We start from the raw sequence: 20,131 nt of genomic DNA, 5'->3' as shown, positions 1-20,131 counted from the left end.
GGAATAAAAGGAAATGTTCCAAATTGTAAGTGGTTTTAAAAACTTGGTTCCCATCCTTTGCAATCTAAGTTGAAAAGACCTGTTAAATATAAAATCAAAAGTGGGCAATGTGGCCAACTCAGTGGAAGAGGCTGTTACTCAGAATAACTTAAAAATTCTAGAAACAAGGTAGAACTCACTCACAGTTTACCTCATAATAATTAAATTTAAAACCAGATATCACAGTTAAAATAACTTTCCTGGATACATTCTATCATTTTGTAGCTTTCCTAAGAATGTCTTGCTTTATCATTCCTGATCACTGTTTTTACATTATTAAAGGTGGCAATTTTCTGTAAAAAATTTAAAACAGATGATCCTATTCTGTCTTGAAAGTTCTGTACCACACTGACCTTAACCTTGCTTATCACATAACAATTGGTAAACTTTTAATTCATAATCTCTATACCCTAAGACAGTATTTATTAAATTTTTATGGGTCATGAAGAAACTAGACTCTCCCCAGAAATATGCGCATACACAGATTTTACATAGAATTTAAAGGGGTTCGTCTACATAATTTATGCATGAAACAAAATTGTACTGGTACCCCATAAATTTATACAAATAAAACAGTTTAAGGGAGTTCAAGGATGCCATATATATATTTTAAAAAAAAACTTCTAAGGGAAGTCTAAAAAACATAAACAAATTATATTACCCAAAATAAGATGCTACTTTACACCTAACCAAGTCCTGCCTCATTTCACACTTTTTTAACCTCCTAAGTATATTCATAACCCTACCAAAAGTTGTTTTCTTGAAAAAATAAGAAACTTTGGGCCCAGCACAGTGGTTCAAGCCTGTAATCCCTGTGCTTTGGGAGGCCAAGGCAGGTGGATCCTTTAAGGTCAGAAGTTCGAGACCAGCCTGGCCAACATGGTGAGAACCCCCACCCCCACCCCACCCCCCCGTTTTCAGTGAAAATACAAAAATTACCCAGGCATGGTGGCGTGCACCTGTAATCCCAGCTACTCGGGAGGCTGAGGTAAGAGAATCACTTGAACCCGGGAGGCAGAGGTTGCAGTGAGCCAAGATCCCACCACTGCACTTCATCCTGGGCAACAGAGTGAGACCCTGTCTCCCTCCAAAAAAAAAAAAATTTGCAGCTCCAAGGCTTGAAGTCATTTATGTTGCCAAGGGTGAGAACTTAGTTAAAAGGGAAAAAGACTAGAAACTACTGAAGATGCCCTTCTTACAGCCAGAAAAGCTGCTGGAGACAAAAGTTCTCGCTGCTAGAGTGCTGAGAATCATCAATATTCCTATGTGACAATCCAAAATTACCAGTTTTCATTTGACTTTTAAATGACACCCATCATCCATCTACCCACAAACCTGGCCAAATGTGATACAACCTGAAAACCTGATGGATTAAAGGAGTATTATTTAACAATTGATTGCCTTTGCACTTTATTCAGGTTGTTTCTTAAATTTTGGTAGACAGATCTATTTGTATATGTGTGTATTATATCTAGTTTATGGCTATAAAGGTTTAAAATACTACAGTGTCCTCTCAAGGTTAAATTAGAAACTGCCTGTCTTTTATTTGTTTCTTACCTTTAATAAAATGTTATCAGTTCCCCCAGATTTCCTGGCACTGTGCTCTTCTTCCACTTGACATAGGCATCTTAGCAACAGCATAGTACCCCAACCTAATGATCCCTGAATGTGTGTATGTGTTTCAAACTCCATTTTTTTTTTTAATTGTAATCTCACAACAGATTACCATTTTATTTTATTTTAATTTCTGAGGTACACATGCAGGATGTGCAGGTTTGCTACATAGGTAAATGTGTGCCATGATGCTTTGCTGCACCTATCAACCCATCATCTGGGTGTTAACCCAGCTATTTTTGCTAATGCTCTCCCTCCCTCTACCCTACCCCCTGCCACGCCCCAGTATGTGTTGTTCACCTCCCTATGTTCATGTGTTCTCATTGTTCAGCTCCCACTTATAAGTGAGAACATGCAGTATTTGGTTTTCTATTCCTGTGTTAGTTTGCTGAGGATCATGGTTTCCAGCTCCATCCATGTCCCTGCAGAGGACTGTTTCTTTTTATGGCTTCATAGTATTCCATGGTGTATATGTACCATGTTTGCTTTATCCAGTCTGTCATTGATGGGCACTTGGGTTAATACCATCCATTTTTCTTTATAAGAAGAAGATCCAAAAACCTCTTGCCATGTTTGGCACATCTCCAAACCAGGTGATATAACTGTTTTTTTGTGTATGTTTGTTTTTTGTTGTAGATAATCCCACTTTAAAACAAGATATTTAGTTGATTACTTCAGGTATGACTGTCAGGAGCAAATTATCTTTTCCCCGAAGAACAGCCATGGAAAGGGAATCACTGTCAAGAGCTTCAACAACATCAGTTGTAGTAGTAATAGGTTTCCCATTTATCTTGACAATTACATCATGGTCTCTCAATCCAGAGCTGAGAGAGAGAAAAAAAAAGAGAACCATGAAACTACAAGAAGAATTTTACTTATCCCCATCTATAATATCTCTGTCTTAATGGCACTATTTTGCTGGCATTAAGCATACAAACCAGAAATAGCCTCAATCCTTCCAAATCGTAAAGCTATTCTAAAACATGCTGCAAAAACGTCCCTAGAGGACAACTGTCCTCTAGACAGTTTACCTTTACCTTTATAAAATTAATTTCCTATCAGAATCATGTGAGAAGTTTACTCCTCCCATTTTTTGGAATTGGTTTGGAAGGGGGAGTTTAGCTTTTAATTTATATCAGTCCCTGACCTCTGTGAACTTCAAACATACTCCCAGCTTTAGCAGCCAAAGTGAAAAGCCCAAGTGCTATGTTTTCTCCCAGACACTTAAACTCGGCTCAGTTTGATTCTGGCAGCCCACTCACTTGCCCATCTTCCCCCGCCCCGCCACCCGGCTCACCAGCTTATGGAGCTGGGAAGGATGCTGAGCTGCATTATAGGAATTCTACTTCCAGTAAATCAAAAACCCGCCAACCTTCTGAGTCTAAATATTTCAAGCTCTGGCTCTAGGCTCCTTTTCCCCAAAGTTGTGACTTTATTGCCTTCAACTTAATTGCTTCACATAGACTATATATTCTAGAAGCAAAAACCAGCTCCAAATACAAAACACTACAATACAGAAATAGCCATGCCAATGATTTCGTAAAAATAGGCTGAAAAAGGAACAGCAAATGACTCCAGGAGACACCATTTGATAGAAATGGGAAGCTCAAGGAAGAATGATAATGTGGTTTGATCAAGATATGTGGAGTTTAAAAAGAAGAAGTTTAATGCAAGAGGATGTGATGAGATGCTTAAGTGTAAAACTAAAATCAAGAAATAACCTTAGAACAAGGACAGTTTAGGAGGATGACTTAGGACCAGTAAGTACAAAGAAAGAACTTATAGAGAACTTAATTCATACTAGTCCTGTGATTCAGAAAAGAGAAAAAGAAACCCGCAAATTATTACTAATAACCTATGCACCAAATATGAGGAACTGTGGCTCACACAGGACAAATGACCTTTTTCTGTGTCATGCAACTTGTGAGAGGGATTTCATCCTGGGTCTTTCAAACTTGGGAACCCATCTTCTTGCCACTAAATCACTCTGCCTCTCAGAAACAAAAAAGCAACCACCAAAGCAGGATAATAGAAGGGTTCAGCCAGGGCCCACATCCCTGTTCTCTGCTCTCTGATTTACTGCGTTCTACAAGTTAATGAACCTCTTTGTACCACAGCTGCTTCCTCTGTAAAATAATACCTATATCATAAAATGTTGGGAGCACAAACAGGTGTATAAAATACTTCAAATAGACCAGGAGCAATGGCTCACACCTGTAATCCCAGCACTTTGGGAGGCCCAGGCGTGTGGATTGCCTGAGGGTAGGAGTTCGAGACCAGCCTGGCCAACATGGTGAAATCTCGTCTCTATTAAAAGTACAATAATTAGCTAGGTGTGTAATCCCAGCTACTTGGGAGACTGAGGCAGAAGAATCGCTTGAACCCAGCAGGCGGAGGCTGCAGTGAGCCGAGATCACGCCATTGCACACCAGCTGGGGCAACAAGAGCAAAACTCAGTCTCAAAAAAAATAAAAATAAAAATTAAACACTTCAAATAGTGCCTGAGATATAGTAAAAGTTTGGTAAGTGCCAGATAATGGTGTAATTGTCATTATTATTAGGTATAAGTTGGTGAAAGCCAGAACAGATTTGTTTGAGACAGCCTCTCAGTCTGTTACCCAGGCTGGAGTATAGTGGTGCAATCATGGCTCACTGCAGCCTCAAACTCCTGGGCTCACATGATCCTCCTGCCTCAGCCTCCCAAGTATTTGGGACTATAGGCACCTGCCACCACACCCAGCTGATTTTGTTTATTTTGTTTATTTATTTTTAGAAACTATGTTGCTCAGGCTGGTCTCGAACTCCCGGTTTCAAATGATCCTCCCACATCATGGTATGAGCCACCATGCCCAGTCCTGATTTCTGTTCATCAGCAACTTCCGGCACTAATTTTCACATTTTAACATACATATGAATCACCTGGGCATCTTGTCAAACATGCAGATTCCGATTCAGTGGATCAAAGGTGGGACCTATGATTCTGCCTTTCCAACAAGCCCTGCTGAGCTAATGACGCTGGTCTGCAGACCACATTCTGAGTAGCAAGGACTTAGCCGAAAGAAATAGCTTTGGTCTTGAACCAGAACTTAAAAATAAGGAGGTGGGGGAAGAGTGGAGCAGAGCAGGAATGAGAAAAGCCCAGAAAACCCAGGGACAAGCCAAATTTAGTAACATGAGACCTATGACTGCTATGCTGAACAGTGCCCTCTGATTTCACTAGAGGGAAAGCCCCAGTGAAAGTGGTGCCATAATCTAAACAGATTACTGAGCTCTTGAAAAATAAAAACAATGAGAAGGGATAATAAAGAAGTACAGACCAGGTGTGGTGGCTCCCCAGCATTTTGGGAGGCCAAGACAGGCGGATCACAAGGTCAAAAGATCCAGACCATCCTGGCCAACACAGTGAAAACCCGTCTCTACTAAAAACACAAAAATTAGCTAGGTGTGGTGGCGCACGCCTGTAGTCCCAGCTACTTGGGAGGCTGAGGCAGGAGAATCGCTTGAACCCAGGAGGCAGAGGTTGCAGTGAGCCGAGATGGTGTCATTGCACTCCAGCATGGGGACAGAGCGAGACTCTGTCTCAAAGAAAGAAAAAAAAAAAGATGCTTTTGGTGTAATTATTTTCCCTTCATTTGGACTTACTTTGCTTATGGAATAAATCACAGATACTCTGTTCCTTGCCAGGAACTCTCATAGAAGTCTTCTTAGACTATAGAGAACCACCTCCCTCCCAAAATACTCCCTCCCAAAAGCCTTTATAAGTACCCAAGTCTAAATCAGCACTGTCCTATAGACAACAGTGCAAGCCACATATGTAATTTTAAATTTTCGTGTAGCCACATTTTAAAAAATTTTTAAACAGGTGAATTTAATTTACTAATATATCTTATTTAACACAATACATCCAAAATATTATCATTGTAACGTGATATTTTTAAAATAGTTATTTTACACTCTGTTTCCTATGTCTTTGAAATCCACTTGAAATAACACACACCCCAATATACTACTACACAATGACGATATCTTTTTTTTTTTTGAGGCAGAGTCTTGTGCTGTTGCCCAGAGTGGAGTACAGTGGTGTGATCTCAGCTCACTGCAACCTCTGCCTCCCATGTCCAAGCGATTCTTCTGCCTCAGCCTCCCAAGTAGCTGCAATTACAGGCGCACCCACTAATTTTTGTATTTTTAGTAGAGACAGGGTTTCACTATGTTGGCCAGGCTGGTCTCAAACTCCTGACCTCAGGTGATCCGCCTACCTTGGCCTCCCAAAGTGTTGGGATTACAGGCGTGAGCCACTGCGCCTGGCCTGGGTTTTTTAATTTAAATTAAACTTAATTTAATTCAAAATTCAGTTCCTCAGTCACACCAGCCACATTTCATGTGTTCAGTACATGTAGGTAGTGGCCACTGTATTGGACAGATCAAGTCTGGATCCCCCATGTGTTTTACCATGGCACACATCTAGTAAAAGCAAAGGTAGATGACAAAGGCCTTCACTTCACTTACCTTTGAGCAGCTGTTCCTTCCACCACTTTACATACATAAACCCCAGAACTCACATCGGGGAAATCTGGATAATGCATTTTCAATTCTTTACTAAGGCTAAGAGAAATGAGAAGATTAGGAAACAATGAATTAGTCTTCTGAGCCCTGGTAAAAGCCTGAGACTCTTAGTAGGTACTCTGTTCTGCTCTAGGCTCACAAAGGCCAAGGAAGATTCCATCAAGCTAATCACAGTCATTCTCTCGGTTCGTGCTGAGCCTCTATCCCAAAGCCTAGAACCACTGGACATTATAAAACACAGCCACAATGAAATAAACTATGTCTAGTTAGTGCTGATGCAGGCAGAGGCAGATACATACGCTGAGACAGATAGGGCCTAGGGTCATAAGAGTACCTGGCTGTGGTCCAAGTGGCTCAGCTTTTCTGTTAAGACTGTGCAGCTATGGTTTTTGCCTCTGAAAAACAACCCAGACATATTCAAACATATGCTTACGGCATAGTGAGGGACAGCATTTGCAGACCCAGATATTTCTTATTTGAAAACGCCATTCCTGGAAAGGAAAGTTAGGATGTGTTACAACAAAACCTCTTTCCTGTTAGCACAGCTTAAAAGACACCCATGTCCCAGGATCTCTTTGCCATCATAGCTGTCCTTTCAGGTTACCTGGATGAAACACAGGCTTCAGAGAACCTTTGTCATTAGCACTTACACTCCTCCCACCCACCTCCTGCCTCCAGCCCCTGGGTTTCATTTCCACATTTGCTCAATCCAAATATTTCTGGGTACAACTCATGCTTGGTTTGTGCCTAGTCCGCCAAACAGTGCTGTTCAAATCACCATTATAGGAGCTGCATACAAGTGAGTGACCCAGTAGTCACTGGCTGTCTCCGGGCCAGGCGTGGTGGTTCACACCTGTAATCCCAGCACTTTGGGAGGCCGAGGCAGGCAGATCACTGGAGGTCAGGAGTTCAAGACCAGCTTGGCCAACATAGTGAAACCCTGTCTCTACTAAAAATACAAAAATTAGTGGGTGCGCCTGTAATTGCAGCTACTTGGGAGGCTGAGGCAGAAGAATCGCTTGGACATGGGAGGCAGAGGTTGCAGTGAGCTGAGATCACACCACTGTACTCCACTCTGGGCAACAGCACAAGACTCTGCCTCAAAAAAAAAAAAAATTACTGTCTCTACTAAAAATACAAAAATTAGCTGGGTGAGGCAGTGGGTGCCTGTAGTCCCAGCTACTTGGGAGGCTGAGGCAGGAGAATCGCTTGAACCCAAGAGGCAGAGGTTGCAGTAAACCAAGATCACACCACTGCACTCCAACCTGGATGATGAGCAAAATTCTGTCTCAAACACAAAAACAAAAAAATTGCTGTCACCACAAAAGATTGAATGTTCCTGAAAAGCACGAGGAAACAAACAAAATCCCAACTTCCTTTACCTGTCAACTGGCGCTCATGGTATTCTTCCAAGAACTGCCTAACTCGATCTGAAGGAATTGCAAAGGAGATTCCTTTAGTCACTGTCAATGAATTGACACCAACCACGTCACCATCCTGGCAAGGGAGGGGACATCATTCAGTCATGAAGTTTTGCAGACTGACGAGTGCAAGACCAGAACATGCAGAGGAAGGTGTGAAGCTAGTTACTTAGGGTAAGAAAACCCCGGGCCGAGACGAACTTTGTACTTCTTCAAAAGAGAGCAACGGCTGTTCCTTTATAGGGCAAAGGGCAACTGCACACGCACAGAAGTTACCTTCTTTTCATGGCCAAAGGATCAAGGATGCTGAGGATTTTTTAAAATCTTGAGCTCATGGCCGGGCACAGTGGCTCACGCCTGCAATCCCAGCACTTTGGGAGGCCAAGGCGGGCAGATCATGAGATCAGGACATCGAGACCATCCTGGCTAACATGTTGTAACCCCGTCTCTACCAAAAATATAAAAAATTAGCCAGGCATGGTGGCAGGTGCCTGTAGTCCCAGTTATTTGGGAGGCTGAGGCAGGAAAACAGCGTGAACCCAGGAGGCAGAGCTTGCAGTGAGCCAAGATCGCGCCACTACACTCCAGCCTGGGTGACAGAGCAAGACTCCATCCCCCCCCAAAAAAAAAAATTCTTGTGCTCATTTTTTTCATTTAGTAAGTTACATTGACTTTAAAAGTGAGCCACAGTTTGTGTTTGGACAAAGGTAGAAGGACAAGGAGCATTTGCCTTTTTATTATTTAATCAAAACTAAAATAAACATGGAAAAGGTAAAAGCTGTGGGATTGTCAGCAACACTGCATTGAAACTATTCAGAAGAATTAGCAAAATTGACCTTAGGGATCAAAGCTTTGCTAAGCTAAAGGTAGGAGGTAGAAAATATTTTCCTCTTTATGCACCTCATCTTCCTTTAGCCTTTTAGGTAATGGGAAAGGATAGAAAAGAGATTTCTTTTTTCTTTTCTTTTTTCTTTTTTTCTTTTTGAGATGGAGTCTCGCTGTGTTGCCCAAGCTGTGTTGCATTGGTGCAATCTTGGCTCATTGCAACCTCTGCCTCCTGGGTTCAAGCGATTCTCCTGCCTCAGCCTCCCAAGTAGCTGGGATTACAGGCGCATGCCACCATGCCCAGCTAATTTTGTATTTTAGGTAGAGATGGGTTTTCACCATGTTGGACAGGCTGGTTTTGAATTCCTGACCTCAGGTGATCCACCCGCTTCGGCCTCCCAAAGTGCTAGGATTACAGCAGTGAGCCACTGTACCCAGCCAGAAAAGAGATTTCTGATTGTGTTAAACTACAGACTGTAATTCAGTAGGTCTGGGGTATGGCCTGAAATTCTGCATTTCATCCATGCTTTAGTAAACTCATTGTCTAACGGAGAAGGCAGGAACAAAACAAACAAAAATGACATGCAATGCTATGAGTGAAAAAAAAAATCATTTTGCATAAAATTCATTCTAAAAGCAAATGTAATATTTAAACAGGAACCAAAAGCAATCAGTGCAAAGGGACTCAGAAAGGATGATCACATGTTATATGTCAAACAGCACTGCACTCTTTTAGGTTTTCACATGTATTTGAGCAACTAGAAAACCTAGCATTTCCACTAGAGACATAGAATACAATTTAAGAATACATAACACAGCAATGTATTTGGGACGCCAAGGCAGGCAGCTCACTTAAAGTCAGGAGTGCTGGTTGTGGCTTTTCTCTCATCTATAAGCAGGTCAAGAGGTCAAGACTAAAAACCTGGGCAGATGACATTATGTAATTAGCATTTTTAAATGAGAGATAGTTCTTCATATGCAGCATCAGGGGGTCTTCAAGGATCTACATTTCAGAGCAAAGCTGGTCATTCGGCATAAATCTGGGTTTAATATCCAGGGCTTTTGGCACAGTGTGGTGGCTCATGCCTATAATCCTAACATCTTGGGAGGCCGAGGCAGGAGGATCACTTGAACTCAGGAGTTCGAGACCAGCCTGGGCAACATAGTGAGACATCGTCTCTATTTATTAAATAAATAAATAAATAAAATCCAGGGCTTTTGGTAACTAGCCAATGAAAACAGAAAGCACGGGGAAGAGAGAAATTTCAAAGGAAGCCAGAGCTAGAACCCCAGTGTTCTCAGTGGGATGAGAGCACACACCAGGATAACAAGCTTGAATTTTTTCTAACTATTGATTTAAGGTCCGAGAACAGAAAAGCACCATTCCACAGCTCTCTACATAAGAGTGGCACCCAAATCAGCATCATGGAAAATGTAAAGTCCTTTTCTGTTTTTGTTTTTGTAGATACAGTGTCTTGCTGTGTTGCCCAGGCTAGTCTCAAACTCCGGGCCCCAAGCAATCATCCCAGATGTGCTGGAATTACAGGCTTGAGCCACCACCCCTGACCTGGAATTAATAAAGTCTTTGAAAGTTAAGAGGAAACATGAAGCAACAAGGAGAGTGATCACTTACCAAGTTCACCAGAGGACCACCAGAATTCCCAGGCTAAAAGCGGAATTTGAAAAAGACATCAGTGAAGCCAATGAATACATGCCCCCTTGTCCTTTATACATAGCTCCCAAAACAGTTTACCAAAAGCAGCCCACTCTAGTAAGCTCCTATTCCCCTCAGGCCGGCAAAATTGTGCCCCTATCATCACCAATACCAAAGTAAGTGTAGGTAAAGAACTATAGCAGTGGGACCACCACCTTCTTTTTTTTTTTTTTTGAGATGGAGTCTTACTCTGTTGCCCAGGCTGGAATGCAATGGCACAATCTCGACTCACTGCAACCTCTGCCTCCTGGTTCAAGTGATTCTCCTGCCTCAGCCTGTTGAGTAGGTGGGATTACAGGTACCCGCCACCATGCCCGGCTAATTTTTGTATTTTTAGTAGAGACGGGGTTTCACCATGTTGGCCAGACTGGTCTCGAACTCCTGACCTCGTGATCTGCCCACCTTGGCCTCCCAAAGTGCTAGGATTACAGGCGTGAGCCACCATGCCCGGTCAAGGGACCACCACCTTCTTATAGGAAGGGTGACTTCCACAACAGACCACCCAATAGCATGGATGCCAGCTATCCCATTGAACAGGACAGATCTTAACAAAGTGGCATTCCATTCCTCCCACAGCAATTTAACCAAACCTGGACATTCCCAAAAGGCCAAAGTTCACTCTGACATATTCTTCTCACTGAACTGCCAATATCGTGTGATCCGAGGGTAGGCCTCCTGTGTCAGCAATCCCCAAACTTTTTGGCACAGGGATCGGCTTTGTGGAAGACAATTCTTCCACAAAGAGGGGTGGTTTGGGATGAAACTGCTCCACCTCAGATCATCAGGCATGAGTTAGATTCTCATAAGGAACATGCAACCTAGATCCCTTGCATGTGCAGTTCACAATGGGTTTGCACTCCTATGAGAATCTAATGCTGCCGCTGATCTGACAGGAGGTGGAACTCGGGCAGTCATTCTCACTCGCCCGTGGCTCACCGCCTGCTGTGCGGCCCAGTTCCTAACAGGCCATGGACCTGTACTGGTCCACAGCCCACGGGTTGGGCACCTCTGTCCTAAGTGACTTACATTAATTGCAGCATCAATCTGGATGTAGTCTATATCTGAATCCTTCATCCCCAGTTCTTTGCCCTTTCGCTGTTTGGTGCTGACAATTCCTGCAGTAGCTGTGTTCTGCAGAGAAACTGGGCTGCCCAGAGCCACCACAAACTCTCCGGCCCGAAGGTCAGATGATCTTCCCAGCATCAGCACAGGAAGGTCAGCCTGCACGTGCCCAAAGAGGCATGAGGATGACAGAAAGGGTAAAGAACAAATCAAGATCAGAATTGACCAATGTGTGTGTCTAACACATATATGATGCTGTCTCTATCACCTTGGCCCTTATCACCTGAGAAGCACCCACTCACACAGCCTCTATGACTGCCTTCTACTTCTTCCTCAAAGTCCAACTACCATGGAGCTCTCAATTGTTAAGATGACTAGGATCATTTCTAAGATCTAAAACAATTAATTTGTAGAAATTACTATTAGTAAACAGCCAGTGAAGTCACTGATGAACATAAACTGACATTAGCAATTTACACAGCACCATTCCAGCTCGAAGCTTAACAGTCAAAGTGAATAAGCCACAAACAGAAAGAAGATCACCCAGGGTGACACTTCTCACACTGTAATGTGCGTGCAAATCACCTCGGGATGTTATGTTAATGCAGATTCTGAGTCAGCACATCTATCTGGGTAAAGGCTGAGACTGAATTTCTAAAAAGCTCTCAAACACCATGTCAATATATCTGATGTGCACACCATGAGTACTATGTGTAGTAAGGACTTCAAAGTATTCCTTAGCAACTTTGAGTCCATTGCAGTAATTTCTGATATCCTAAGACAAATAGAGGAATAATTTTCCCTGAAGCAGGGTTTGTTGAAGAAGGAGTTGAAGGAGGGGGAAAAAAAAAAAAAAAAAAAAAAAAAAAGACTGCTTGATAGTTAATAGAAACAGTTAGAGGCCAAGCACAGTGGCTCACACTTGTAATCCTAGCACTTTGGGAGGCCAAGGCAGGCAGATCACTTGAGGTCAGGAGTTTGAGACCAGCCTGACCAACATGGTAAAACCCAGTCTCTACTAAAAGTACAAAAATTAGCCGGGCATGGTGGCAGGCACCTGTAATCCCAGCTATTCAGGAGACTGAGGCAGGAGAATCGCTTGAACCCAGGAGGCAGAGGTTGCAGTGAGCTGAGACTGAGCCACTGCACTCCAGCGTGGGTGACAGAGGGAGACTGTTTCAAAAAGAAAGAAGAAAGAAAAGAAAAGAGAAAAGGAGAAAAGAAAAGGTAAGGGATATACAGAAAGGCATTGAAGCAAATAAGAAGGAGTAAAGAACAGAAAAAAAACAGAGAAAAGCATATATTTGACAGAAAAGATGTGGTGTGAGAGTGTAGTGGGGCAGAAAATATCATCAAATAGATAAAAATCCCCAAATATGCAGACTCTGACTCAGCCCTGAAATACTCACATTCGGTTCAATCTTAATCACCGCAAGATCCAATTTAAGGTCAATATCCTTGACAACGGCTTCATAACGGGCCCCATTCTGGAGCACCACCTCAATCCACTGCTGGTTCCTGACAACGTGGGCATTGGTAATAATGAGCCCATCCTCAGACACTATGAACCCAGAGCCACTGTACACAGGAACAGGCATGCTGCCGTGAAGTAACCTGTCTCCACAAGACGATAGTACAGACAGAGGGCAAGAAAGTTAGGGGATACAGCCGTATCATCTGAGAGTCACGGGAACCTCACTCTTATTAAACATACCTCCATCACAGTTTTCTTTTCTTTATTTCTTTTTTCTTTTTTTCTTTTTTCTTTTTTTGAGACAGAATCTCACTCTGTTGCCCAGGCTGGAGTGCAGTGGCACAATCTCGGCTCACTGCAACCACCTCCCGGGTTCAAGCAATTTTCCTGCCTCAGCCTCCCAAGTAGCTAAGATTACAGGCATGCACCACCATGCCTGACTAAGTTTTGTATTTTTCGTAGAGATGGGGTTTCACCATGTTGGCCAGGCTGGTCTCGGACGCCTGACCTCAGGTGATACACACGCCTCGGCCTCCCAAAGTGCTGGAATTACAGGCGTGAGCCACCATGCCCAGACTTCCATCACAGTTTTCTCAGACATTTCACTTTTCCCTGGCTATGCGTAAATTTTCTCCATGTATCAATGGACTTGGCACGCACAGGGCCCCAGCCATCTCTTGTGAGCATGGTTGAGAGCTGGCTCTAGCTCTCCTTTTCCAGGGACACTGCCTCTTCAGAGTTGGTTAGTGTAGCAGCCCATGGGTTCTCTGCTGCGAAAAGGCTGAACCCAATCCACATACTAGAGGCAAAAGTGAGCCTCGTACCACAGTATCAAGGACCAGGTAGGAGAGAATCAAAGGGCTCTGACTCTGGCTTAGTTTCTGCCACCAACTGGCCTCGTAACATAGGACAAATTAACCCTGCTCTCTGGGTCTGGATTTCCTTGCATCCAAAGTGGGGGCTGAGCAAGATCACAACCAAAATGCCTACTAAGCTGGATGTGGTGGCTCACACCCATAATCCCAGCATCTTGAGAGGCTAAGGTGGCAGATCGTTTGGGTCCAAGAGTTCAAGACCAGCCTGGGCAATATAAAAATACCTTGTCTCTCCAAAAAATACAAATATTAGCTGGGTGTGGTGGCACCTGCCTATAGTCCCAGTTACTCCAGAGGCTGAGGTGGGAGGATTACTTGAGCCTGGTAGATGGAGCTGCAGTGAGCTATGATCTGTCATTGCATTTCAGCCTTGGCGACAGAGCAAGACCTCGTCTCAAAAAAAGAAAAGAAAATGCCTACTAGCTCTTACATCTGACCTTAAATTTTGTCTGTGGCAGGAGGGGGAAAAGCACCAGCCACCTAAGTAGGCAGGGGGAGCTCGGATTTGGAAGTCATCCTTGTGCCTCTGCTCTTTGGTTAAATGACCTTGAACAGGTTATTCAACCTCTTTACGTCTCAGTTTCCTCACTGGTTTTTTAGGATTAAATGACGCTTGCGAAGGGTCTGGAGTAGGTAGGCACGCAGAAACCATTAGCTAGGACAGTGGAGGTCTTCCTCCTCCTCCTTTACCTGCCCCACAGTTGGATGTGAACCACCGACGGCGCCACCTTCTCCACCACCGCGGCGATGAAGTTGTAATTCCTCCTGAGCGGGCCTGCCCTTCTGCTCCCTATGAAGAAATACTGGGTCAAGAGTACGCCTCGAGCGAACCAGACCTGCTATCCTAGTTGGAAAAATGTTAAAGGCAAGTCAGTGTACAAAAGGTGCATGGTGAGGGAGAATCCACGTAGCAGCCGGTAAAGAGCCCCTGTTACGGAGGAAAGGAAATCAGGAACAGAGAGGGGTCGAATCCAGGAGGCAAATGATGCAGGAGGACCCTGCGCGAACTGTGCGGTCTCAGTGAGGTGTTGTTCCTTTACGCTCCTCCAGAGTTAGAAAGTGTCCCCAGGGCGCGCGCCCCCCGCGGCTCACCTGTATCCCTGCAGTCCCCCCACTGCACAGGCACAGCCGGCATATTGCCCAGGCGGCGCGCGGCACGGTTTTCGGCCCGGAGCGCACACAGGCTGGGGTACGTGCGCCTGTCGCTGCCGCACACGGCCCCTCCCTTGGTCGGGCAACCGCAGGTGCTGGGGAGCCCGGGGCGCAGCGGCTCGAGGCACTGCAGCCCCGGGGCGCACGGCTGTCCCTGCGCCCCGCCGCAGACTTGACCCTCGGCCGCGGGGCAGACGCGGCAACAGCGGCACAGGTCGAGCACAGGCGTGGTCCCCAGCGCGCAGGTGGGCAGCGCGGGGCAGCGCGTGGGCTGGCAGACCGCGGGGCAGGCCAGCTGGGTATGTAGTCTCTCAGCCCCGGCCCAGAGGACCGGCACCAGGAGCAACAGCAGCCCCGGCAGGAGGCATAGTCCCAGCCCTGCGGGCCGCAGCTGAGGTCTAATCATCCTGCTCCTTCCTTCCTCGCTTCCACTCTTCAGTGACTTCACTCTGGACCTGCAAACGCTCCTAAATGAGACACTTTCTCCCGGCCATGGCGCCGCCTCCGCCGGCCCCCAAACTTTAAGGGGCAGAGCATACCTCTCCACACACACACCCGTACATCCCCTACCACCCGCCCCCGTCCGGTCCGCGCCCCGGAGCCAGGTTCTCCCCCAGGCAATGAGGGGAAGGTCTCTAGCCCTACCCGGGGGAGGAACCTACCTCCTGAAATCCCTAAAACCGACAATGGGGGCAGACTGATAAGAAAGCTCACCCACCCGTGGTCAGAAGGTCAGTATTAGAAAAGCACATGGCCATATTTCAGTATTTCACATGGTTTTATTACAAAACAAGCCACAAAACAGTTTTAGAAAAGTTTTGCTACATACCAATTAGGAGATCACATAAAATGAGAAGCGTAACAGTTTCCATGCCCTCAGCCTAGTGCTTACTGCGAGTGCATTTCACAGCTGAAACATCACTGCTTTAAAACACAGAATCATGCTACCCCTTCATAAGCAGAGGGGGAGGAGGTCAAACAGTATGTTTTTGCCAAACATTGCTTTATCTGAACTCTAACTAGTATGAAGGACTGGCTGCCGCAGGCAATAACACAGAGAGGGAAAAGGAACTAAGGAAGAAAAGGATGCTGGCAGACAAGATTTAACAAACCTGTCCACTTCCGACATGTCTAAAGTTTATAACAAAGCTCACTTGGGGACACTCAATTTCCAAAATGCTGTGACCTCCACATATGTTATCTGATTTACACTGAAAACAAACCTACTAAATTCTACCCCTCAACTACTGAACCTGCTATTTATTCATGGGGTCCTTTTAGCCCATATAAGAGTATATTTATATTCAGAAATAGAAAAGAAAAAAACTTTTGCTTCAAGTAGACTAAGAAGCTGGACCTTAAAACTACTTTCTTTCTCGTGGGAGCTGAGTTTTCAACTCAGAAATAGATGTATAACTCCAATATTCTGACCTGACATCAATCTCCATAATACATGGCTCAATACCTTTATGATGTCTCACTTAACACTAAAGGCCAAATTACTTTTATCAACCATCAGCTGACATTGAGTAAGCAAGTCTTTTGAAGCTTTCAAAAGTAATGGATGGTGGCCAGGTGTGGTGGCTCACACCTATAATCTGAGTTCTTTGGGAGGCTGTGAGGCAGGAGGATCACTTGAGCCCAGGAGGTCCAGGCTGCAGTGAGCCATGATCAGGCCACTGCACTCCAGCCTGGATGACAGAGTGAAACACTGTTTCTAAAAATAAAAGTTAAAGAATAATGGATGGCATTATTCAGCCATAGGGAAGACCACCTGAAATACTGTTACACACAGTAGGTCAAGACCACTTCAAAAGCCTTATGAAAAGAGCACAACTCAGGCAAGACTTTTATTCCACAAAGAAAATGCAGTACATTTTTTAGTTCCTTTAAAAAAAAAAACTCAGATTTACTCCAGAGCCTATACACTTAGTCACCAAGCTATACTGCATCCCCACCCTATTTTTTCCATTTGGTTCAATTTCATACATTTAAAACTAACTGCTTTGGTCAAATACGTACCATCTTTGGTTCACATTAAAATATTATGGTTTAAAATTGGCCAGAAGTTAAGAAATATCAACAAAATAGGAAGTTCGAAATACAATTTAGGAATGAGAAAGGTTTCAGAGCTTGTTTCACTGAAGATAATAATTTATCTCATATTGAACTACATTAACAATGTTCTGGCCGGGTGCAGTGGCTTACACCTGTAATCCCAGCACTTTAGGAGGCTGAGGCAGGAGGATCACTTGAGCCCAGGAGTTTGAGACCAGCCTGGGCAACATAGCCAGGCCCTGTACATACAAAAAAATTAAAAATTAGCCAGGCGTGGTAGCACAACCCTGTAGTCCTAGCTACTTGGAAAGCTAACATGGGAGGATTGCTTAAGCCCGGGGGTTCAAAGTTATGATGAACTATGATCACACCACTGCACTCTAGCCTGGGTAAGAGAGTGAGACCCTGTCTTTTAAAAATTAAAAACAAGCAATGCCCTAACGTGGAATTCCCAAGTGTTTGCCAATTGACAAGAAGATTTCCATTTGACAATCTTAGTGTCCTCGTTTCCCTTTGTCAGGATAATACCATATGGATTCTAAATATGTTTAATGTAATACATTCTCAAAAGAGATCTTGCTGAGTAAGAAATCAGCTTATTATAATGACCAATAAATTTAGCAATAGTAATCTATCAGATAATTTATTTAAAAGAAAAGAGAGACAGAGATAAACGGGTAGATTTTCACAATGTAAACACCAAAAGAGGACATCTTTTCCGTGAGTCAGGGAATATTTAAAGAGATCTCACAAGTTTCCATTTTCATTAGATCCACATCACATATTTTGTGCTTTCTTTGAATAGCCGAAGAATTTTCTTCGGGAACATATGAGAGTAAAACCAGAGCTAAGGAGCTATAAGAATTTGGAATGGCTTCTTGAAATCATGCTGCTCCGAGTATGTCATAATCACTCAAAAATAACTCCCAAACCAAGAATTTCTGAGGGCAAAAGCACACCAGCGTGTACAGGAAAGGCAGAGGAAGGGACGGAAGGGAGAGAAAGAGGGAACAGTGTGGATGTCCTGTTTTATACCAGGACAACTAGGCCAAACTCAATTTAAATGAATAGCTCCAAAGCAGTGCAGTCAGAAAAAGTTCTCAGTGTGACACAGACTTTAGGGAAACAACATGTCCTGAAAGAAACATGATTCCCCTCAAGCCACTAAGGATTTTCTCAAGTGTTTTCACCTCTGCATTAGATTTGGACACACGAAGAGGAGAGCATTTACTCAGGTAAAAATAGTTCTCTTAGTCTCTTCCTCTAGTCACTAATTTTTAACTTAAAAATACAATTGACTGATCTAGCTGATAAAAGTTACCGACAGAAATAAGCTAAGTTCTCTCTTCCTTTGAATGCTGGCAGCAATTCACCATATAAATTGGATGGAAGAATTCTCCCAGGGACACTGGAAATAGTATCTTTTTGTCAAATGGAAGGAGGTACGCCCTAAAATTTGGGTGGGACACTCAATTTTCTTTTATTTTTTGAGATGGAGTTTCACTCTTGTTGCTGAGGCTGGAGTGCAATGGCGTGATATTGGCTTACTGCAACCTCCACCTCCCAGGTTCAAGTGAATCTCCTGCCTCAGCCTCCTGAATAGGTGGGATTACAGGCCTGCACCACCATGCCCGGCTACTTTTGCATATTTTTTAGTAGAGGCGAGGTTTCAGCATGTTGAGCAGGCTGATCTCGAACTCCTGACCTCAAGTGATCCACCCACCTCAGCCTCCCAAAAGTGCTGGGATTACAGGCGTGACCCACCACGCCCACCCAACAATCAATCTTCTAGGCTCTTTTATCTGAGGAATCTCTGGCCAGCAACTCATAACCTCTAAATCAATGTTTCTATGCCAAGCTTCTTTCATTAAAAATCTCTCTCTCTCTCTCTCTCGATTCTTTTTGTATCTCGTCATGTTAAGTACATGGAAACTCATCCTATTACAGGGTCTGATCATGCAAGCACACAAGGCTTCATTCAAAGGGCAACAGCAAGAAGAAAGAGAAAGCAAGTTTGCAAGGGTACAAAACACACAGTGCTTAAGATTAGACTAATGCTGGCCCATTCCAAAAGATCTGCGAGGCACCTGGACTGAAAACAAAATGAAAAAACTAAAACAAGGACAAGGAAATAAAACTTGGTCAGTGGTGAAACTGGACTTCCAGCCCCCTCTGGAGAGGAACTGCTAAAATAATCCCTCTCCAGGAAGACCTCGGAATAGTTAGAACAGAATAGGTAGCTTCCTCTCCACGGAGTATGCCTACAGGTCTAACCTAGTGACTTCCCCAAATTAAATACACTGCACTGATATCACGCGCACACACACACACACACACAGCCAGCTGGATGGGCCCCTCCCTCCCAAAGAACATCCACAGGAATATGAGTGACATAAAGGCCTCTGACTACCCTCCAATAAGGTAGAGAAATTGAGTCACAGCCTCCTTCTCTCAAGTCCTCCCTCCCTCCCTCCCACGGCACTGTGCTCCATCACACATCAGAGGTCCGTATGTTTTCATCATCAAGGTTGAACATAAATGGCTTCTCCTTGGGGTGCTGGGGCTCCGATCTGTGCCTTATCCTGGAGCTGGGCAGCACCCCAGCAGTGCTGCCCTCCCCAGGACGAGGCGTGAACAAAGAGTCCTCTGAAGTCTCTCCAGCTGTAAGCAGCTTCTCCCCAGTCTGGGGGACAGGTGTCCAGGGCTGCCAAGAGGAGGCCACAGAGGGGGCTTTGCAGAGGGCTTTCTTTTCCTCCAAAGGTGGCCGCCCCCTGCACAGGATAGAGTTGGGCCCACTTGAAAGGCTGGAAATTCCAGGTCGGGTCAAAGAAATGGATCTAGAAAAGGACGTTTCCTATAAAAAGAAAAGGAAGAAAAAGACACAACAAAGTTAGGGCTTTTCAGACAATGTTTATCACAGAGTCCCAAGAAGAGTACCCAACCGGGATCACCACCCCATAGGTCCGGGACGCTTGCCTACAAAAACGGAAAACGGTCAACGGGATTCACTCCAGATATGGCAAGGTCAGCCTGGCAGTGAGACTTGCAGGACATATCAGAAACTCTATTTCTCGGCCAGGCATGGTGGCTCATGCCTGAAATCCCAGCACTTTGGGAGCCTGAGGCGGGCGGATCACCTGAGGTCAGGAGTTTGAGACCAGCCTGGCCAACATGGTGAAACCCCATTTCTACTAAAAATACAAAAAAATTAGCCAGGTGTGGTGGCGGGCGCCTGTAATCCCAGCTACTTGGGAGGCTGAGGCAGGAGAATTGCTTGAACCCGGGAGGCAGAGGTTGCAGTAAGCTGAGATCGTGCCACTGCACTCCAGTC

General features: G+C 44.5%; 2 protein-coding genes across 6 annotated transcripts in view; both read right to left on the bottom strand.

The window, feature by feature from the left end:
• Positions 1 to 1,767: 1,767 nt before the first annotated feature.
• HTRA4 (HtrA serine peptidase 4) lies at positions 1,768 to 15,259 on the bottom strand. Its single transcript, XM_017847679.1, has 9 exons — positions 14,683 to 15,259; positions 14,281 to 14,380; positions 12,651 to 12,855; positions 11,206 to 11,400; positions 10,099 to 10,131; positions 7,602 to 7,716; positions 6,653 to 6,710; positions 6,163 to 6,258; positions 1,768 to 2,477 (listed from the first exon to the last, which is right to left on the bottom strand). Exons 1-9 carry the CDS (start codon positions 15,146 to 15,148, stop codon positions 2,315 to 2,317), a joined length of 1,431 nt encoding a protein of 476 aa, XP_017703168.1. The 5' UTR covers positions 15,149 to 15,259; the 3' UTR covers positions 1,768 to 2,314.
• A 242-nt stretch (positions 15,260 to 15,501) lies between these two features.
• The window catches only part of PLEKHA2 (pleckstrin homology domain containing A2), a 95,230-nt gene continuing 90,600 nt past the window's right edge, over positions 15,502 to 20,131 (bottom strand). For all 5 annotated transcript variants that reach the window (XM_017847676.1, XM_017847675.1, XM_017847674.1 and 2 more), the window contains one exon: positions 15,502 to 19,654. In XM_017847676.1, coding sequence (XP_017703165.1) covers positions 19,292 to 19,654 — 363 coding nt within the window. In that variant the 3' untranslated portion in view covers positions 15,502 to 19,291. The remainder of the gene's footprint in view (positions 19,655 to 20,131) is intronic.

The sequence above is a fragment of the Rhinopithecus bieti genome, unplaced genomic scaffold, assembly GCF_001698545.2.
Source record: "Rhinopithecus bieti isolate Rb0 unplaced genomic scaffold, ASM169854v2 scaffold_29855, whole genome shotgun sequence".
Taxonomy (NCBI): Eukaryota; Metazoa; Chordata; class Mammalia; order Primates; family Cercopithecidae; genus Rhinopithecus; species Rhinopithecus bieti.
This window is presented reverse-complemented; position numbering and strand designations above follow the sequence as displayed.